The following is a 13,280-nucleotide window of genomic DNA, read 5'->3' on the forward strand; positions in this document are numbered from 1 at the left end:
GGGCCGACCACCAAACCTTCCGCCAAAGTCGGCAGATTGCAGCTGAGGTCCTATGGGAGTGGAGGGTCCCAAGTTTAATTTAAGGGGGAAAATGGGGGAGAGCCCCGACACTAAAAGAGACCCTCTACCTTGTGTCGTTCCCTCGACCCTGAATTAAGCCCCCACCAGGAAGCTCTTTCTATAAGTCGCCCCATTCGGGACCTGCCATAGGCATGGAAGCATGCGTCTATTTACGAGCGGCTTTCCCGTAACGCAATGTTTTGGGATTCAATCATGTTGCTATTGGGTCCCGCGAGTCGGTTCTGACTGTGCGATGAGAGCGCAACAACACAGACTGCAATTAAGTTTCAGCCCGTTGTTGCAGACACTGCCCAGCCTTGCCCCTGGTCGCCCCCTTTCCCCTTGCCCTTCTTCAAGCGTGATTGCCCCCGCCCACTTTAAAAAACTTTTTATTGTTCTAGCCAAGCGAATTTCTACTTAACCCCTACCTAGCGGGCTTAAACCACATTTTTTTTTTAACTTTTTGCCTGGTAGGCCATTACTTAACAACACCCCCCCCCCCCAACCTTTAGAACCCCCAAAGGACTCCATTCAGCCATTGTTGAAGGAGTGGTGACCCACAGAGCCCCCAAGCCTAAGGTTTTCCAAGCAGATTGCTAGGCGTCTCTATCCAGGTGCTTATTATTATTGGTGAATTGGATTGGAATTCCACCCTTCAGCAAGGACTTTTAACAGCTCAGCCCCACCAGAGATCAGTACTGTGTTGAGGTGCCAATCAAAGCCACCTTGAGATGGCACCTTATTCCCATTAGAATGGGCTTGATCAACACGCCACGTAACAGTACTCATCCCTTCTAGGGTTGAATGATTATCTAGCTGATGGGCAGATAGGCTTTTTGTTGGCTGTCACAGATAACGCTGCAGCACATTTTCCTATAAACAAACTGCAGTGTCTGTCTATGGGCTCCTGGTGGCGCTGTGGTTTGGGCATTGGGCTGCTAACCCCCAAGTCTGTAGTTTGAATCTGGAGATGCTCGTGCCCTATGACTTCAGGAGGTGGTTGCCTGGAGATCAGGGGCTCTCTTGCTCTGGTCAAAAACTAGTTTCAGGTAGGGTCGCTATGAGTCAGAGTCGACTCAATAGCAGTGTTTGGCTCTGTTTTTGTTTGTTTTTAATGACTATTGTCAGACCAGGTTAATCCAGATTTGGTATAACCAATGCCCACTTGGTCATATTTTGCAAATTCGTGTCTGTCCAAAGTAATGTTAATCAACTCAGGCTCAAAAGTACCATCCTCAGTTAAATCATATTGTTTTGGGAACATTCCCTATATCTGGCCCTGGGCAACATGTGTTTTCCACAGAATTGTCCACCCCACACCCGTTGTGCTTTACAAATTGTCCACAAGCAGTGGAGCCCACCCAATCTCCTTCATACACCAGGCCATGTATCCAGGTGGTTGCTAAGGTGGAGCTTGTTGACGGGCTGGGGCTCTGTGCCTCGTCCTTTTGTTCAGCTGCTGACAGAGCCAGTAGCTGCTCCCTGGTCTGTTAGCTCTAGCAAAGCCTATGCGATTGGGCCCACTACTGAGGAACCTGTTGGTCTCTGTGCGGTAAGAACAATGCCCCCTCTCCGTACCTCCTGTTAGTGGAGATGCTCGTGCCCTATGATTTCAGGAGATGGTTGCCTGGATCTAGCCACCTAGGCTATCTGACCCTGAGTCTAGCCGGATATAAGAATTTACCATCATATGATGCCATCTACCCGTACTCCGGGATTGGGGTTCCGGAGACAACCAGAGGAACCCTAGTATCTTTGGCCTGCACTTCGGGTGTGTGTGTGGGAGGGGGTGTCTCAGATAATGGGGGACGGACTGGTAACTGCTATTGGAATTTCGCAGACAGGCACAGCTAATCAGGGTACAGCCTGAGCCTTGGGGAGTGAAAGCTCAGCCTGGTGTGTGTGTGTGTGTGTGGGGGGGGTCACAGATAGTGGGGACGCGCTGGTAACTACTATTGCACGGCTAATCAGGGTACAGCCTGGGCCTCAGGGAGTGAAAAAGCTCAGCCTGGTGTGTGTGTATGGTGGTGGGCGGGGGTGGGGGGTGTCTCAGATAATGGGGACGGACTGGTAACTGCTATTGGAATTCGCAGGCAGGCACGGCTAATAGGGGTACAGCCTGGGCTTCAGGGAAGTGAGAGCTCAGCCTGGCACCATCTTGCCCATCAGGCTTGTGTGCCCAGCCTGGCCTTGTTTCTCAGTCTGGGATTGATGCTGTGTCTCCCAAGGTCATGGGAAAGGAAGCCTCCAGCCCGGGCCTTGAGCCAGCTGGAGAGGGCAAGGGGAGGTGAGAGCTCTGGGACTTTGGAGGGCTTGAGGTCTTGATAGAGGAATGGGTACACATGACAGAAACCGCTGAGCGGGAACCAACCCCAGACCCAGACTTGCTGCCGTCGAGTCGGTGACAACTCCCAGTGACCCTATAAGGCAGGGTAGAACTGCCGCTGTGGGTTTCTGAGACTGTGATGCGGGGAGAGGAGGGTCCCCGACAAATCATCACAGGTCCGGTAGGCGCAATGGTACAGCAGTAATTAGTAAAGATTATAGTAAAGTCATAGCATGAGAGGTAGGGGAGAGATTGGAATAATGGAGTCAGACACAGTTCATGGTAGCATGCTCACCTCAGTCCCACCTGGTGGTCCTCGTGGGAGGAGCCCGGCTGCGAGAGCAGGAGAGAGCCTCACTTTATTACTAACCAAGGGTTATAACTCCTTAGGGGGGCATCATTACAGGTAACCACACGTCACAAGAAGGGGCAGTACCATAGGCATACACATTGTAGGAAGGGGGTGTGTGATAGGCATAAGCGTGACAGGAAGGGGATGAGCTAGGGGTGTGCCCATAGGAATGGGAAGGTCTAGGGGTATACATGTGACAAGATGGGCAGTCCCTGGATTCATGATGGTATCCTAATCTTGGTCATCCTAGAGTGGGATTGACCTCTCTGGGGTCTCCTACAAGGAAATAGACAACTACTATCCTTATCAGAAGGGAGTGGGCCCTATTTGTTGTGGGATAAACAGTGGTGGCTGCTTGCTCCAGATGGCTGATAGCTCTTAGGGAGAATGACCCCTGATCTACTCCTGATGACCTCCAAGTGTATAGTCATTCACGAGCAGCTAAGTTTGGCATATATTTGGGGGAGACAACTTGGGAGAAATCCATCTGTTTCCCACAATTCCCCCTTTTGTTTTATACATAAAATTCAAAAGAGCCACAGTAGCTACGTGGTTATTTTCTATACACTGAAAGCTGTCGAGGCAAAGCTTCATGATCCAATTAATATAGCCAAAATTTCAGGCTTATATTAAATGTTTTGCATCCACATGGAGGATAAAGTCCTCCTAAGCCCATCTTCTATTGGAGGAAGGTATGAGAGGGGTTGGATGCTGCGGCGGGAAGAAAAGGAGCAAATAGGAATGTCTGCTTCTATAGGGAGAATGAATCAACCATGTGCTCACTTTAAGGCAGCACAGCTTTAGGGGAGAAACTGTGGAAATGATAAACTACTGCAGGAAAATGTACTCGGATTATATCTCCCAACTACCAGAGGCGGCTTTCCTACTATGGAACGCTGGCTTTCCAGATTCCCTTCGTATATACGTCAGGGAATAAGTCCCAGTTCTATTTCCCTTAGTGCTAGTATCCCACATTTCTCCTTTCTGCATTACGTTTAAGATTCAATAGTGTCATGGGGGCAACATGGTCTCTTTTCATATCTCTTAGCTTCCTATGGAAGCAACACAAGACTGCAAGCATCAAAATTATGATGATAAACAACACAGTCAGACTAGAGCTTAAGCTATGTGAAATGCTTTGAGCCCAAGCTCGCGGGATCCAGCCTCTTTCTATGCCAACCACCATTTGTTTAAATACATCAGCTAGTGGAGTGCCTTAAATCCACCCTTGAATGTATAGAAAATAGCCTTTTAGCTAAATCACATCTAATGAAATGCTTCCCTTATTGCAAATGTTTTCTGTTACTTCCCAATCATGCAATGTCGTCTTATATGGATAAGGGGTTCTACAAAAATCAGTTACATTCCAATCACATTTTAACAATTGACAAGTCCAAAATCTTGATCTTTCAGCAAAGCAACAGTTTGTAGTAATAGTCCAGTCACTATTGTATAAAATGTTCAGCTTTGATAGAGTCCCATAGTGTCCCTTAGACAGCATCCGCTATGGAAGAAATATCTCAGCGTCAGAGATCGCCATTCTCAGGAATCTGTGAGGTCTTCTTGAAGTTTTGAATAAAAGGACAGGGGGGTCAGGTCACACATCAGCTTCCCTCCTTTCTTCTGGGCCTTGCTGCCTGAAGAGAAATCCACCTATCTCCTTTGCCTGTGAAAGTATAAGCAAATAGCCCCTCTCTTCGGGGTGTCAGTAACCTGAAAAAGGAATTGTGATTAAGCTTTTGTGGGTCCTTCGTGTCCACCTTTTTCCGAACGTGGTTGCATCCTTCTGCTGAGTCCATCAGCTTTATTCTTCAAGAACATAAATGCACATCCCTTTCTCCAGGTGACAAATGGACCTGGATCCCAAACGCGAGCCCCATCATCTTGGGACTTCTTAGGATCATCTCTGTAGAAGTGAAAATGTGTTTATCTTACCTAACTTTGTTACAAGCTTTCATTAAGGAGAAATTTTTTCTTAGTTAAAATGACCAAATGAAATTTGTCAAACATAAGATTCCTTTTCTCCCCCTTCTGTTTTAGCAATGCAGATATTAAAGCACTGCTGGTCTTGAACCAGTAAAACTACTAGTTAGATAGCCTTTATTGTTATGTAAATTTGGTTCCCAGCTCTCAGAGAATTAAAGCTAAATTGTGAGAACTTCTTACCGCACTCTGGGTTTGAAAGACTAACAAAATTCTTAATGAATTTGTTCAGCTGTTCTTGAAGTAATTTACCAAACAGACATTTTTTTCTCCAAGCTTACCAATAAGGTTACAGGTTCAATTAAGCCGTATTGCTCTTTATGCTTCCCATACTGTAGGACTTTACAATCTTGCAATATTCCGTCCTGGTTAAATTCTCCTATTCCCTCCATGCTGGCTGTAGGGGAAGTTAATGGGCGGGTCTTAGGTCCTCCTGAATGGAATAACCCCATATCCAGAGCTGAAAAGCCTTTTTCCTCCAATTTCTAATTCCATGGGGGGGCGCTGCTGTTTCCTCACTACAGCATTCCAAAAGACCCCTTGATTTAAAGGGTGGTTAGACTTAAGTACTCCTTTCTGATTAAGTATGAATTTTTACTCTAGAAATGAAACGAAACAAAAATTGACTTTAGCGATCTTCTTTCTTTATAAACCATGGTATATCAGATTTTATCACTGCCTTAATTTCTTCATAATCCTGATTCATAATTCTAGCAAAACCTTGAGAATTTAGGTTGGACGTTCCTAATAAACATCCTATAGTTTTTTTAGGTAGTGGATCCCAATTAGCCCTCTAAATAATTCCTGGTTTAATCACAGCTTTTGCCTTTTCCTTGCAACTCATCAACTCCAGTATTAATTTTAATTCCTTGAGTACTTAGGTTAAAACTTCCTGATAAAAATTGTGTTACTCTTTCAATAAGAGGCTCCGGCCTTTTAGAACCAGCAAACTGCTGTGAGAGTTTGAGCCTTCTCTTGGTTAGTCAGGGTTATTGCAGCAAGAACAGGGGCTGGGCTTTTGCCGGTTTGACTAGGTCTGGTCTCCTGCTGTGAGATTGGGGGATCCCTGCAGTCTCTTTCTAAGATCTTTGCTCGGGCAGGCAGACACCTTGCCTCCCTTGCTCTGCTGGGCGGGGTCTGTATCAAGCTCCCTCCTCCATTCCTCAGGGAAGCCTTTGCTAATGGCAGTCCTTTACTGTTGAATTTTGGGTGACATTGACTCGCCCAATGAGTTCCCTTCCTACAGCGTGGGCAAAGCTCAGGGTCTTTTAAACCCGAATTAGGTGGCCCTGGCCCATACTCTGATGCAGGTCGCAGTTTGCTTTTCATGGCTAGGCTGATCGGCATGTGCTGTCTGCACTCTTTGAAGATGACCTATCTTCCTACAACTAAAGCATTTTCTTTTAAGCCTGGGGTAATTTGCCAGGGCAGCTGCCATGAGGTTGGCCTTGTACTCATCTGTCTTTACATTCCTGCACATTCTAAATAATCTAACAGTGTGCCCTGTACCTTATAGGGAACACTGCATCCCTTTTGGGTGCTGCTCGTCTATAACTCATGGGGTAAACCACTCTAAATTCTGAATCTGCTTCCTGGGCTATGCTCTTCTCTACCTGTGAGGACAAAGGTGCCTTCCTACGCCCTGCCTCTTTGCTTTTTGCTTCCCGAACCTCACCTTCTATGTTAAATCTCTCCACTTGGTTTTCTTTGGATCTAATCTCATCTCTCCCTCCAGCACTGACTTGCTCAATAGTATTGATTCCCTAAGCTATATTCTGGTGGTGGCACAGATGCTTCTAGTCTGAGATCTCCTGATTCAGACTTCATTTTCTCAGCTCCGTTTAACATCTTCTCATCTGCCTGATAACTCATTTCGCCTGCTTCTCGCCTGATTTAAGTCTGCGTAGCTTAGAGGCTTCTCACTGCTCTGCTGGTCTTGTTCCTTTACACTTTCACCCTGCAGCGGCTCCAACACTGCTTTAATCTGCACCCACAGAACCCAGGTCTCCATGGGTATGCTCTGTCCTTCCCTGTGAGCTTTTCTTAAGTTAATGGCTATCTTATCCCAGATCTCCATATCAAAGGTTCCTGACTCTGGAAGAGGGTTAAATTTCTTTACCAATTGAGGAAACTTATTCATTCTCTTATGTGTTACCACTACATTTTGTTTCTTCAAGAGGTGGCAAAGCGTGATACCATACTCTGTATCTTTGCTCTTTGCCTGACCCATATCTCACTCGGACTAAAAACACACTCAAAAAAAGAAACTCAAAAAAAGTTTTCCCTATTTACTCTCTGTCCGATGAGGCCGTACAATACAATTGTTACACAGGATATAACTCAAAAGAGTTCTTTTCCTACAAGGCCACACGTGATGGGCGCCACCTATGGGGAGAGGAGAGTCCCCAACAAATCATTACAGGCGCAATTGTACAGCAATAATAAGATTATAGTAAAGTCATAGAGAGCATGAGAGGTAGGGGAGAGATTGGAATAATGGAGTCAGACACAATTCATGGTAGCATGCTCACCTCAGCCCCGCTTGGTGGTCCTCGTGGTGGGAGCCCGGCTGCGAGAGCAAGAGAGCCTCCACTTTATTGCTAACCAAGGGGGACATGATTACAGGTAACCACACGTCACAAGAAGGGGCAGTACAGTAGGCGTACACATCGTAGGAAGGGGATGTATGATAGGCATAAGCGTAACAGGAAGGGAATGAGCGAGGGGTGGGCCCGTAGGAATGGGAAGGTCTAAGATTCCCTCTGTACCAGTTAGGGATTAAGGTCCAGTTCTATTTCCCTTAGTATCCCACACTGTAACACTTGAGTAGAAAGCCCCTTTTCTCCCACAGAACAGTTGGTGGTTTCGAACTGATGACCCTGCATAACCCACTGTATAGCCCCTGCATAGCCTACTGTCTAACCGCCACACCACCAGGGCTCCACTGAGAACAATAGTGATGAAGAGATGGATAGGAAGGAAAGCAAGGGGAGGTTGGTGGCAGACGTTTGTTTCCTATCACAGGTACTTTCAAGTGTTGAGCTAGGTTTGTCATCAGTATTGGCTAAGGCTGCTCTAAGCAGTCATCAGGAGCCAGGTCTGGTGGTTTGAGGTGGGAAAAGGTTGCGGAGCGCATGAGCTCTGGAGCGGAGGGAGGCCTCCACGCTGGGAAGTGAGGGGATAGCCAGGGGCTGAGCCCTGTATCTGTAGGACCTCTGCCCTGCAGGGAGGGGGAGCCTTTCTAGTAGGGGCTCCCTCACAGTGTGGCTCCCTCAATTTGGGTCTGAAACCTCTGAACCAGTCTGATAAATGCTCTTTCGTTTTTGTTCCGGCTTTAGGATTGGGTGGCCTTCGGCACCAAGCTCTTTGCAGGTGCCAAGATAGACCTCAGCACCTTGGCACAGCAGCTGGACGTGACTACACGGAACCTCAGTGCTCACCAGAGAGGTGAGAGGGAAAAGGGAGATGGGGTGGGGTGGGGAATGCTAAAGCCAACCTAACCATTATCCGTCCACCCCCAGCGGCGCTTTCTTTCTAGCCTTTCCGGGTTTCCACCTATGTTTTTGTAAGCAACTGAAAGCTCTGGGTTGTACGGCTGTCATTATTTCATGGGTATAATTTGTCTGCCCAGCACTTTCCTTGGAGTTCTTGGAGCCACTTGCTTTGAATGCTGACCGTTGTCCTGGGGAGACTACTTAGGTGCGTGTGTATTGGATTCCTCTTCCTAGAACAACTGTCCAAGAGGACGCAGTCAGTGCCTGGCCAGGACTCTGGGTCCAGGTCCTGGGGAGAGGGCCACCCACACCCAGTGGCAGCTGAGTGAACTGCTCCTCTGGGCAAAAGCCTCAGAAACAGCAGGTTCTTGGGCTACCAACACAGCCCGGTCATTTTCTGCATGGCTACTGGCTCTTGTGCTTCCGTCAGTTTGGGTGGCTCTTTTTGAACTTGAGTGGATGCTTTGTATCTTGTAGAGCTGAGCTCTTTATCACTGCACACAGACAACTAGCCCTTTTAGAGGCTGTCTAGGAGAGGTATTCCGCGAGAGCTGGTGAGCAGCGCCTTAGCCGGCTGTCTTCATGTCAGGGCTATGGAAGACGGAACCCTCTGTAGGTCAGGCTTCCGTCCCATTCAGTGGTGGCACCGACCGCATGGGGACTGCTAGGGGTTCAGACATCAGCTCTCCTTGGGCGCTTTTTCATGACAATTCTTGGTGTTGATCCGACCTGTGCCTTTCCAGTGTGCCTAGTGTTTCAGGAGCTCCTGAGGCCATCACAGCCAAGCCCCGCAGGGGCCTGTCCAGTCTGGGTTCTAACTGAAACTGCGTGCTGAGGGCCCTTGCCAGGGAGAGGTGGCCTCCACTGGCCTGTGGAAGTTAGCACCGGACACGATACCTTCATCTCCACCATAGACTGGGGCCTGGGCAGCCTGCCCTATAAAAGGGAGATGACTTGACGTCGCCCTTATGAATATTATGGCTACAGTCCGCAGATTGGTGAAAGTGTTTCTGCTACGCCAGTTTGTTCAGGGAAAGTCGGTGACATGTACGCATAAGAAAGAACTTGATATGAGGAAGGGATCCCTGCTCAGTTCAGCTCAAGTCCATGGGTTCATTGCCCTCTTCACACCCAGGTAGCTGCAGACTGTCCCCTGTAAGGACCCTGGATTAGCCTGTGCCCTAATTTACAGGTTGAGAGTTCTACCCCTAGACTTCCATACCCATTCAAGTTGACATGAACTTACTGCAACACAGGGTTCACCTGGCTGCAGGGCCAGGGGTTGTGGGATAGGGTTAACGAGTAGCAGAGGGTGAGAGAGCTCATGGCTAATCCCATGGCTCACAGCCATGCGACTGTGGGAGCTGTTCTGTAACTTGGGGGAAAGCCCACGCATAGGTGCTATGAGGCTTAGGTACAGTTCTGGAAGGATGCAGCAGCCCCTATCTAACAAGTGCTGGCCCTGCCCCTCATCTCCCGTAGGGTGGGCGACAGATGATGGTGAGGGTTGTGTGTTGCTGTGGGGAGTCTGCACGCTCCTAGGTCAGTTTCCCAAACTTAGTACTGCTCCCTTTTCAGAACAAAATCACTAACAATGACAACCTGATGTACTGTAGCCTACAATCCAGGACCAGGTGAGGTCTCTGCTTCTGTCACCCCTGGATGATTGCTTTTGGCGGGTGGAAGAAGGCAGGGGATGCACCCTTGTTCAGGGCCTGCTGCCTTAAGTGCGCCCTGTGGTGTGGTGTGGAACGTGGTTTCAGCCGGGTGGTGTGTGGCTGTCTGTGGTTCAGACTTCCCACCAGTGCACTTTCATTGTCACTTAGTGTCCCTCCTCTTGCCTTGCCACATCCAACCCACTGAAGTATCTGTTTCAGTGTAGGGCTGCCCCCTAACCAGAGAGCCCTGAGCCATAACTCTGTATGTGTATGTGACCCTGGACCATGGGCAGACAGACATCTGGAGGCCAGCCCATCCTCTCAGGTGCTGCTGCCTGTGGACCCCCGTCCCCTCAGGTGTGTGTGTGTGTGTGTTTCCGTGAGCCCCATTGTGTCCCTCTTCTGCCATTTGGAGTTTGTCAGGGACCCCCGCAGGCCGGTGCTGGCTGGGCTGGGGGTGGGGTTAGTAAGCGGCACCGTCGTGGTCTCCCTTGCCTGTGGGATGGGATGCCTGTCTGCTCAGATGAGCAGTTGCGTCGTCCATCCCCGGCAGGGCGGTCGTCCTCACTGCCCTCACCAATGGCAGCCAGCTGCGCGCCCTGGGCTGACTCAGAAGCAGCTGCCCTCCTGAGCCCTAGGGTGAGGAAGGAGCCTAGCATGGGTTGCAGGCCCACCACCTTGGCGAGCAGCTGCCAGGTGAAGGCTCTCCCCATACCTGGGTGTGTGGGAGGCCGCATATCCCTGAGGCACTTTGATAACTTCCTGGGTTCCAAACAGCCTCTGAGAGCTGGCCTGGATCTGGAAGTCAGCTCTGCACCCCCACCCCCTCCCCCCACAGTTTTGAGTGTGGACCCCACCATTCCCTCCAGGCCACCAGCTGGCAGGCAAAGGGCCAGTATGGGGATGGAGGGGGGTCTGTGGGGGTGTTGCAGGGTCACCTGAGGCCTTGAAGGTCTTGGCTTTGTCGCCACGTGTCCCATATGCCCTGCCTGCAGATAGCACCACCACAGACCATCCACCTCCCTCTTTGAACCAAAGAAGGCTAGAGGGCCGTGCGGCGAGTGCAGCATCAGACCCAGGGCCCTCCCTTCCATACGCCACGCACTCAGGCCCACGGCTGGCAGGTGGGCATGGGTGTGGTATGCTCCTTAGCCGCCAGGGCACACGCTGCTCTGTCCCACCATTCTGCTCAGAGGAGGCAGTGGAGAGCCCACCCACCCCGGAGCTCCGGGGTAGACTCTCCTTAGAGCTCTGCCCTTCCAGAAGGTGGCAGGAAATCAACCCACTTTGATTTGAGACCTAGCATGTCAGAGTATCGTAGGGTCCTGTACTTAGGTGGGGGCCCCAGGCCTGGTGTGGGGCTCCTAGGACAACGGTGAGGGAGGCTGGGGTGGGGGCCAGAGAAAAGAGGTGCTGGTGGGGAAGGCTTGCAGGAGGCTGTGTCGATTGAGAGGCTGGGGAAGGGTGGTGACCAGTGGAGAGAACTCAGGCCAGGTGGGACCGTGTTCAAGGGACAGTGGGCACACCTACAGATGGTTCTCCCAGTCCCTACCCTGGAAACGGGTCTGTGAATGGGGCCCTGGCCATGGGCATTGAGTAGGTATTGGCTTTCTCCCTAGTGGGGACTGCTCGCTAGAGGGCAGCAGAGGAGCGCAGTGCTTCGGTTCAGCCAGCTGTGGGAGGACTGGCTAGAGCCCAGGGACCTCCTTTCAGCTCCCAGGGTTCTGAGCCCAAGCACACTGTGGACACCAAACATTTGGGGGTAATGGTGGCAGTAGTTAGGAACTGTTCACATTTTCAGATGCCTTGTGGAAGGAAGACCCTCCTTCCTCTACAGCTCTGCAGTCAGTGTGACAGCCATCCTTCCGAAGGGCTGGGGGTGCTGTCTGCATGGACACCCTGAGGAGGAGAGGGCGGTGGGAGGCGGCGGCTGCACACATGGCCTGCTATTTCTAACTCCGCTCTTTGAGCTGGTGGCTGGCAGCTATTTCAGGCTCTCCGTGTATTTCTGCTGTGTGTGGATCTGCTGCAGCACCCTGCCGTGGCCGGCTGCTCCGTGCTCGCTCAGCACTGGCAGCTGGGGCCGCGGCCTGGAGAAGCGTGGGCTGAGGCCCTCAAATAGACACCGAGGGCACACGGGTAAGGCGGAGGGCGGCCTGTGCGCTGCTGTCACAGTCACGGTGAGGTGTCTATGCTGGAAACCAGCCCTGTGAAATAGGGACCTGTCCGGTAGCCGAAGACCGCTTGGGACATCTGAGCTCTTTGTAGAAGACAGGCCTTCCACCCACAGAAATGCCTGCTCATGTCACCTAGGTGGTGTGCGTGTGCTTTAGAAAACGAGCGGCCGTGGGCATTTTGCTTTGCTCAGTTTACCAGCTTCCTCTAGGACGTTGCCTCTGATCAGCACACTTGATCCTTTAGGGGGTTTGTTCTCATAACCACCTCGTGGCAGACCTCCCAGGTGCCCCCCAGCAGCTGGGCCCTGCAGGGTAACATGTGGCAATATGATGCTGTAGAGATTGCTGCCTGGGGAGCCCTGTGGCGCAGTTCTACTTTGTCCTTTCCATAGAGGTAACTATTGGAATTGACTCAGCAGGAAGGCTCTGGTTTTGTTAATAGCCACAAAGTTGCAATGTAAGACCATGAAGAAACTTGGAAAAGACTAAATAAAAAGGGCAGAGATCTCTGCTGCCTCCCTGAGCCCTGTTCCTAGTCTTTATTAGGTGGTTAGCCTGTTTCTTTGTTTTTTTAATCATTTACTGGGGGCTCACACAACTCTTACCACAATCCATACATTCATCCCTTGTGTCAAGCGCATTTGTGCATTTGTTGCCATCATTCTCTAAACAGTTGCTTTCTGTGCTTGAGCCCTTGGTTAGGCTGTTTCTTACTGGTTTGGAGAGGATCTCGTTCCATAGGAAGGAAGCGCATCATCTCTCTTGTGCTCCCTGCTTCCATGGAGCTGGTGTAATTATTCTCCTTACGAGAGGTGGCGGTGTGCTTTCTTTGTGCCGCTTTGTTTCGTAGCTCTTGTATTTTTGGTGTTCTTGTACTCTCATGGTGCCGTGGCCACTGATGCCTTTAATCCATCAGGCCCTTGTTTGGGTCTGGAGAGAGGCGGAGGGTACCAGCTTTGTTTCCCCCCCAAAAGGCCAGGCTGATAAGTGCTTTTCAGAAGATGTTTACAAGGATGAGCGTGTCGTGGGCAGCCGCAGGGTTGTGAGACTGCCGCGATCCGGGCACCTACATTCTTTCTGTGCACTCAGGTGACGTGCTTACATAACTGGTCGCTCACCTCTTAGTACCTGTGCAAAGCCAGCGTGAGACCTCGTGATGGAATGAAAAGCCGAGCTGCCCAATGGTATTTACAGACAACCCGATTGCAGGCTGATTGTCCCCTCTCCCAT

The 13,280-nt window shown here is 50.3% G+C and overlaps 1 protein-coding gene across 1 annotated transcript in view; it reads left to right on the forward strand.

The window, feature by feature from the left end:
* Nucleotides 1-13,280, forward strand: part of SLX9 (SLX9 ribosome biogenesis factor) — a 46,434-nt gene that overhangs the window by 13,013 nt on the left and 20,141 nt on the right. Inside the window, exon 2 of the mRNA XM_045284549.1 lies at nucleotides 8,060-8,168. Within this exon, the coding sequence (XP_045140484.1) occupies nucleotides 8,060-8,168 (109 nt within the window). The remainder of the gene's footprint in view (nucleotides 1-8,059; nucleotides 8,169-13,280) is intronic.

Source organism: Echinops telfairi, unplaced genomic scaffold (assembly GCF_000313985.2).
Source record: "Echinops telfairi isolate 266 unplaced genomic scaffold, ASM31398v2 ScPeMD7_7469;HRSCAF=8507_0, whole genome shotgun sequence".
Lineage (NCBI taxonomy): Eukaryota > Metazoa > Chordata > Mammalia > Afrosoricida > Tenrecidae > Echinops > Echinops telfairi.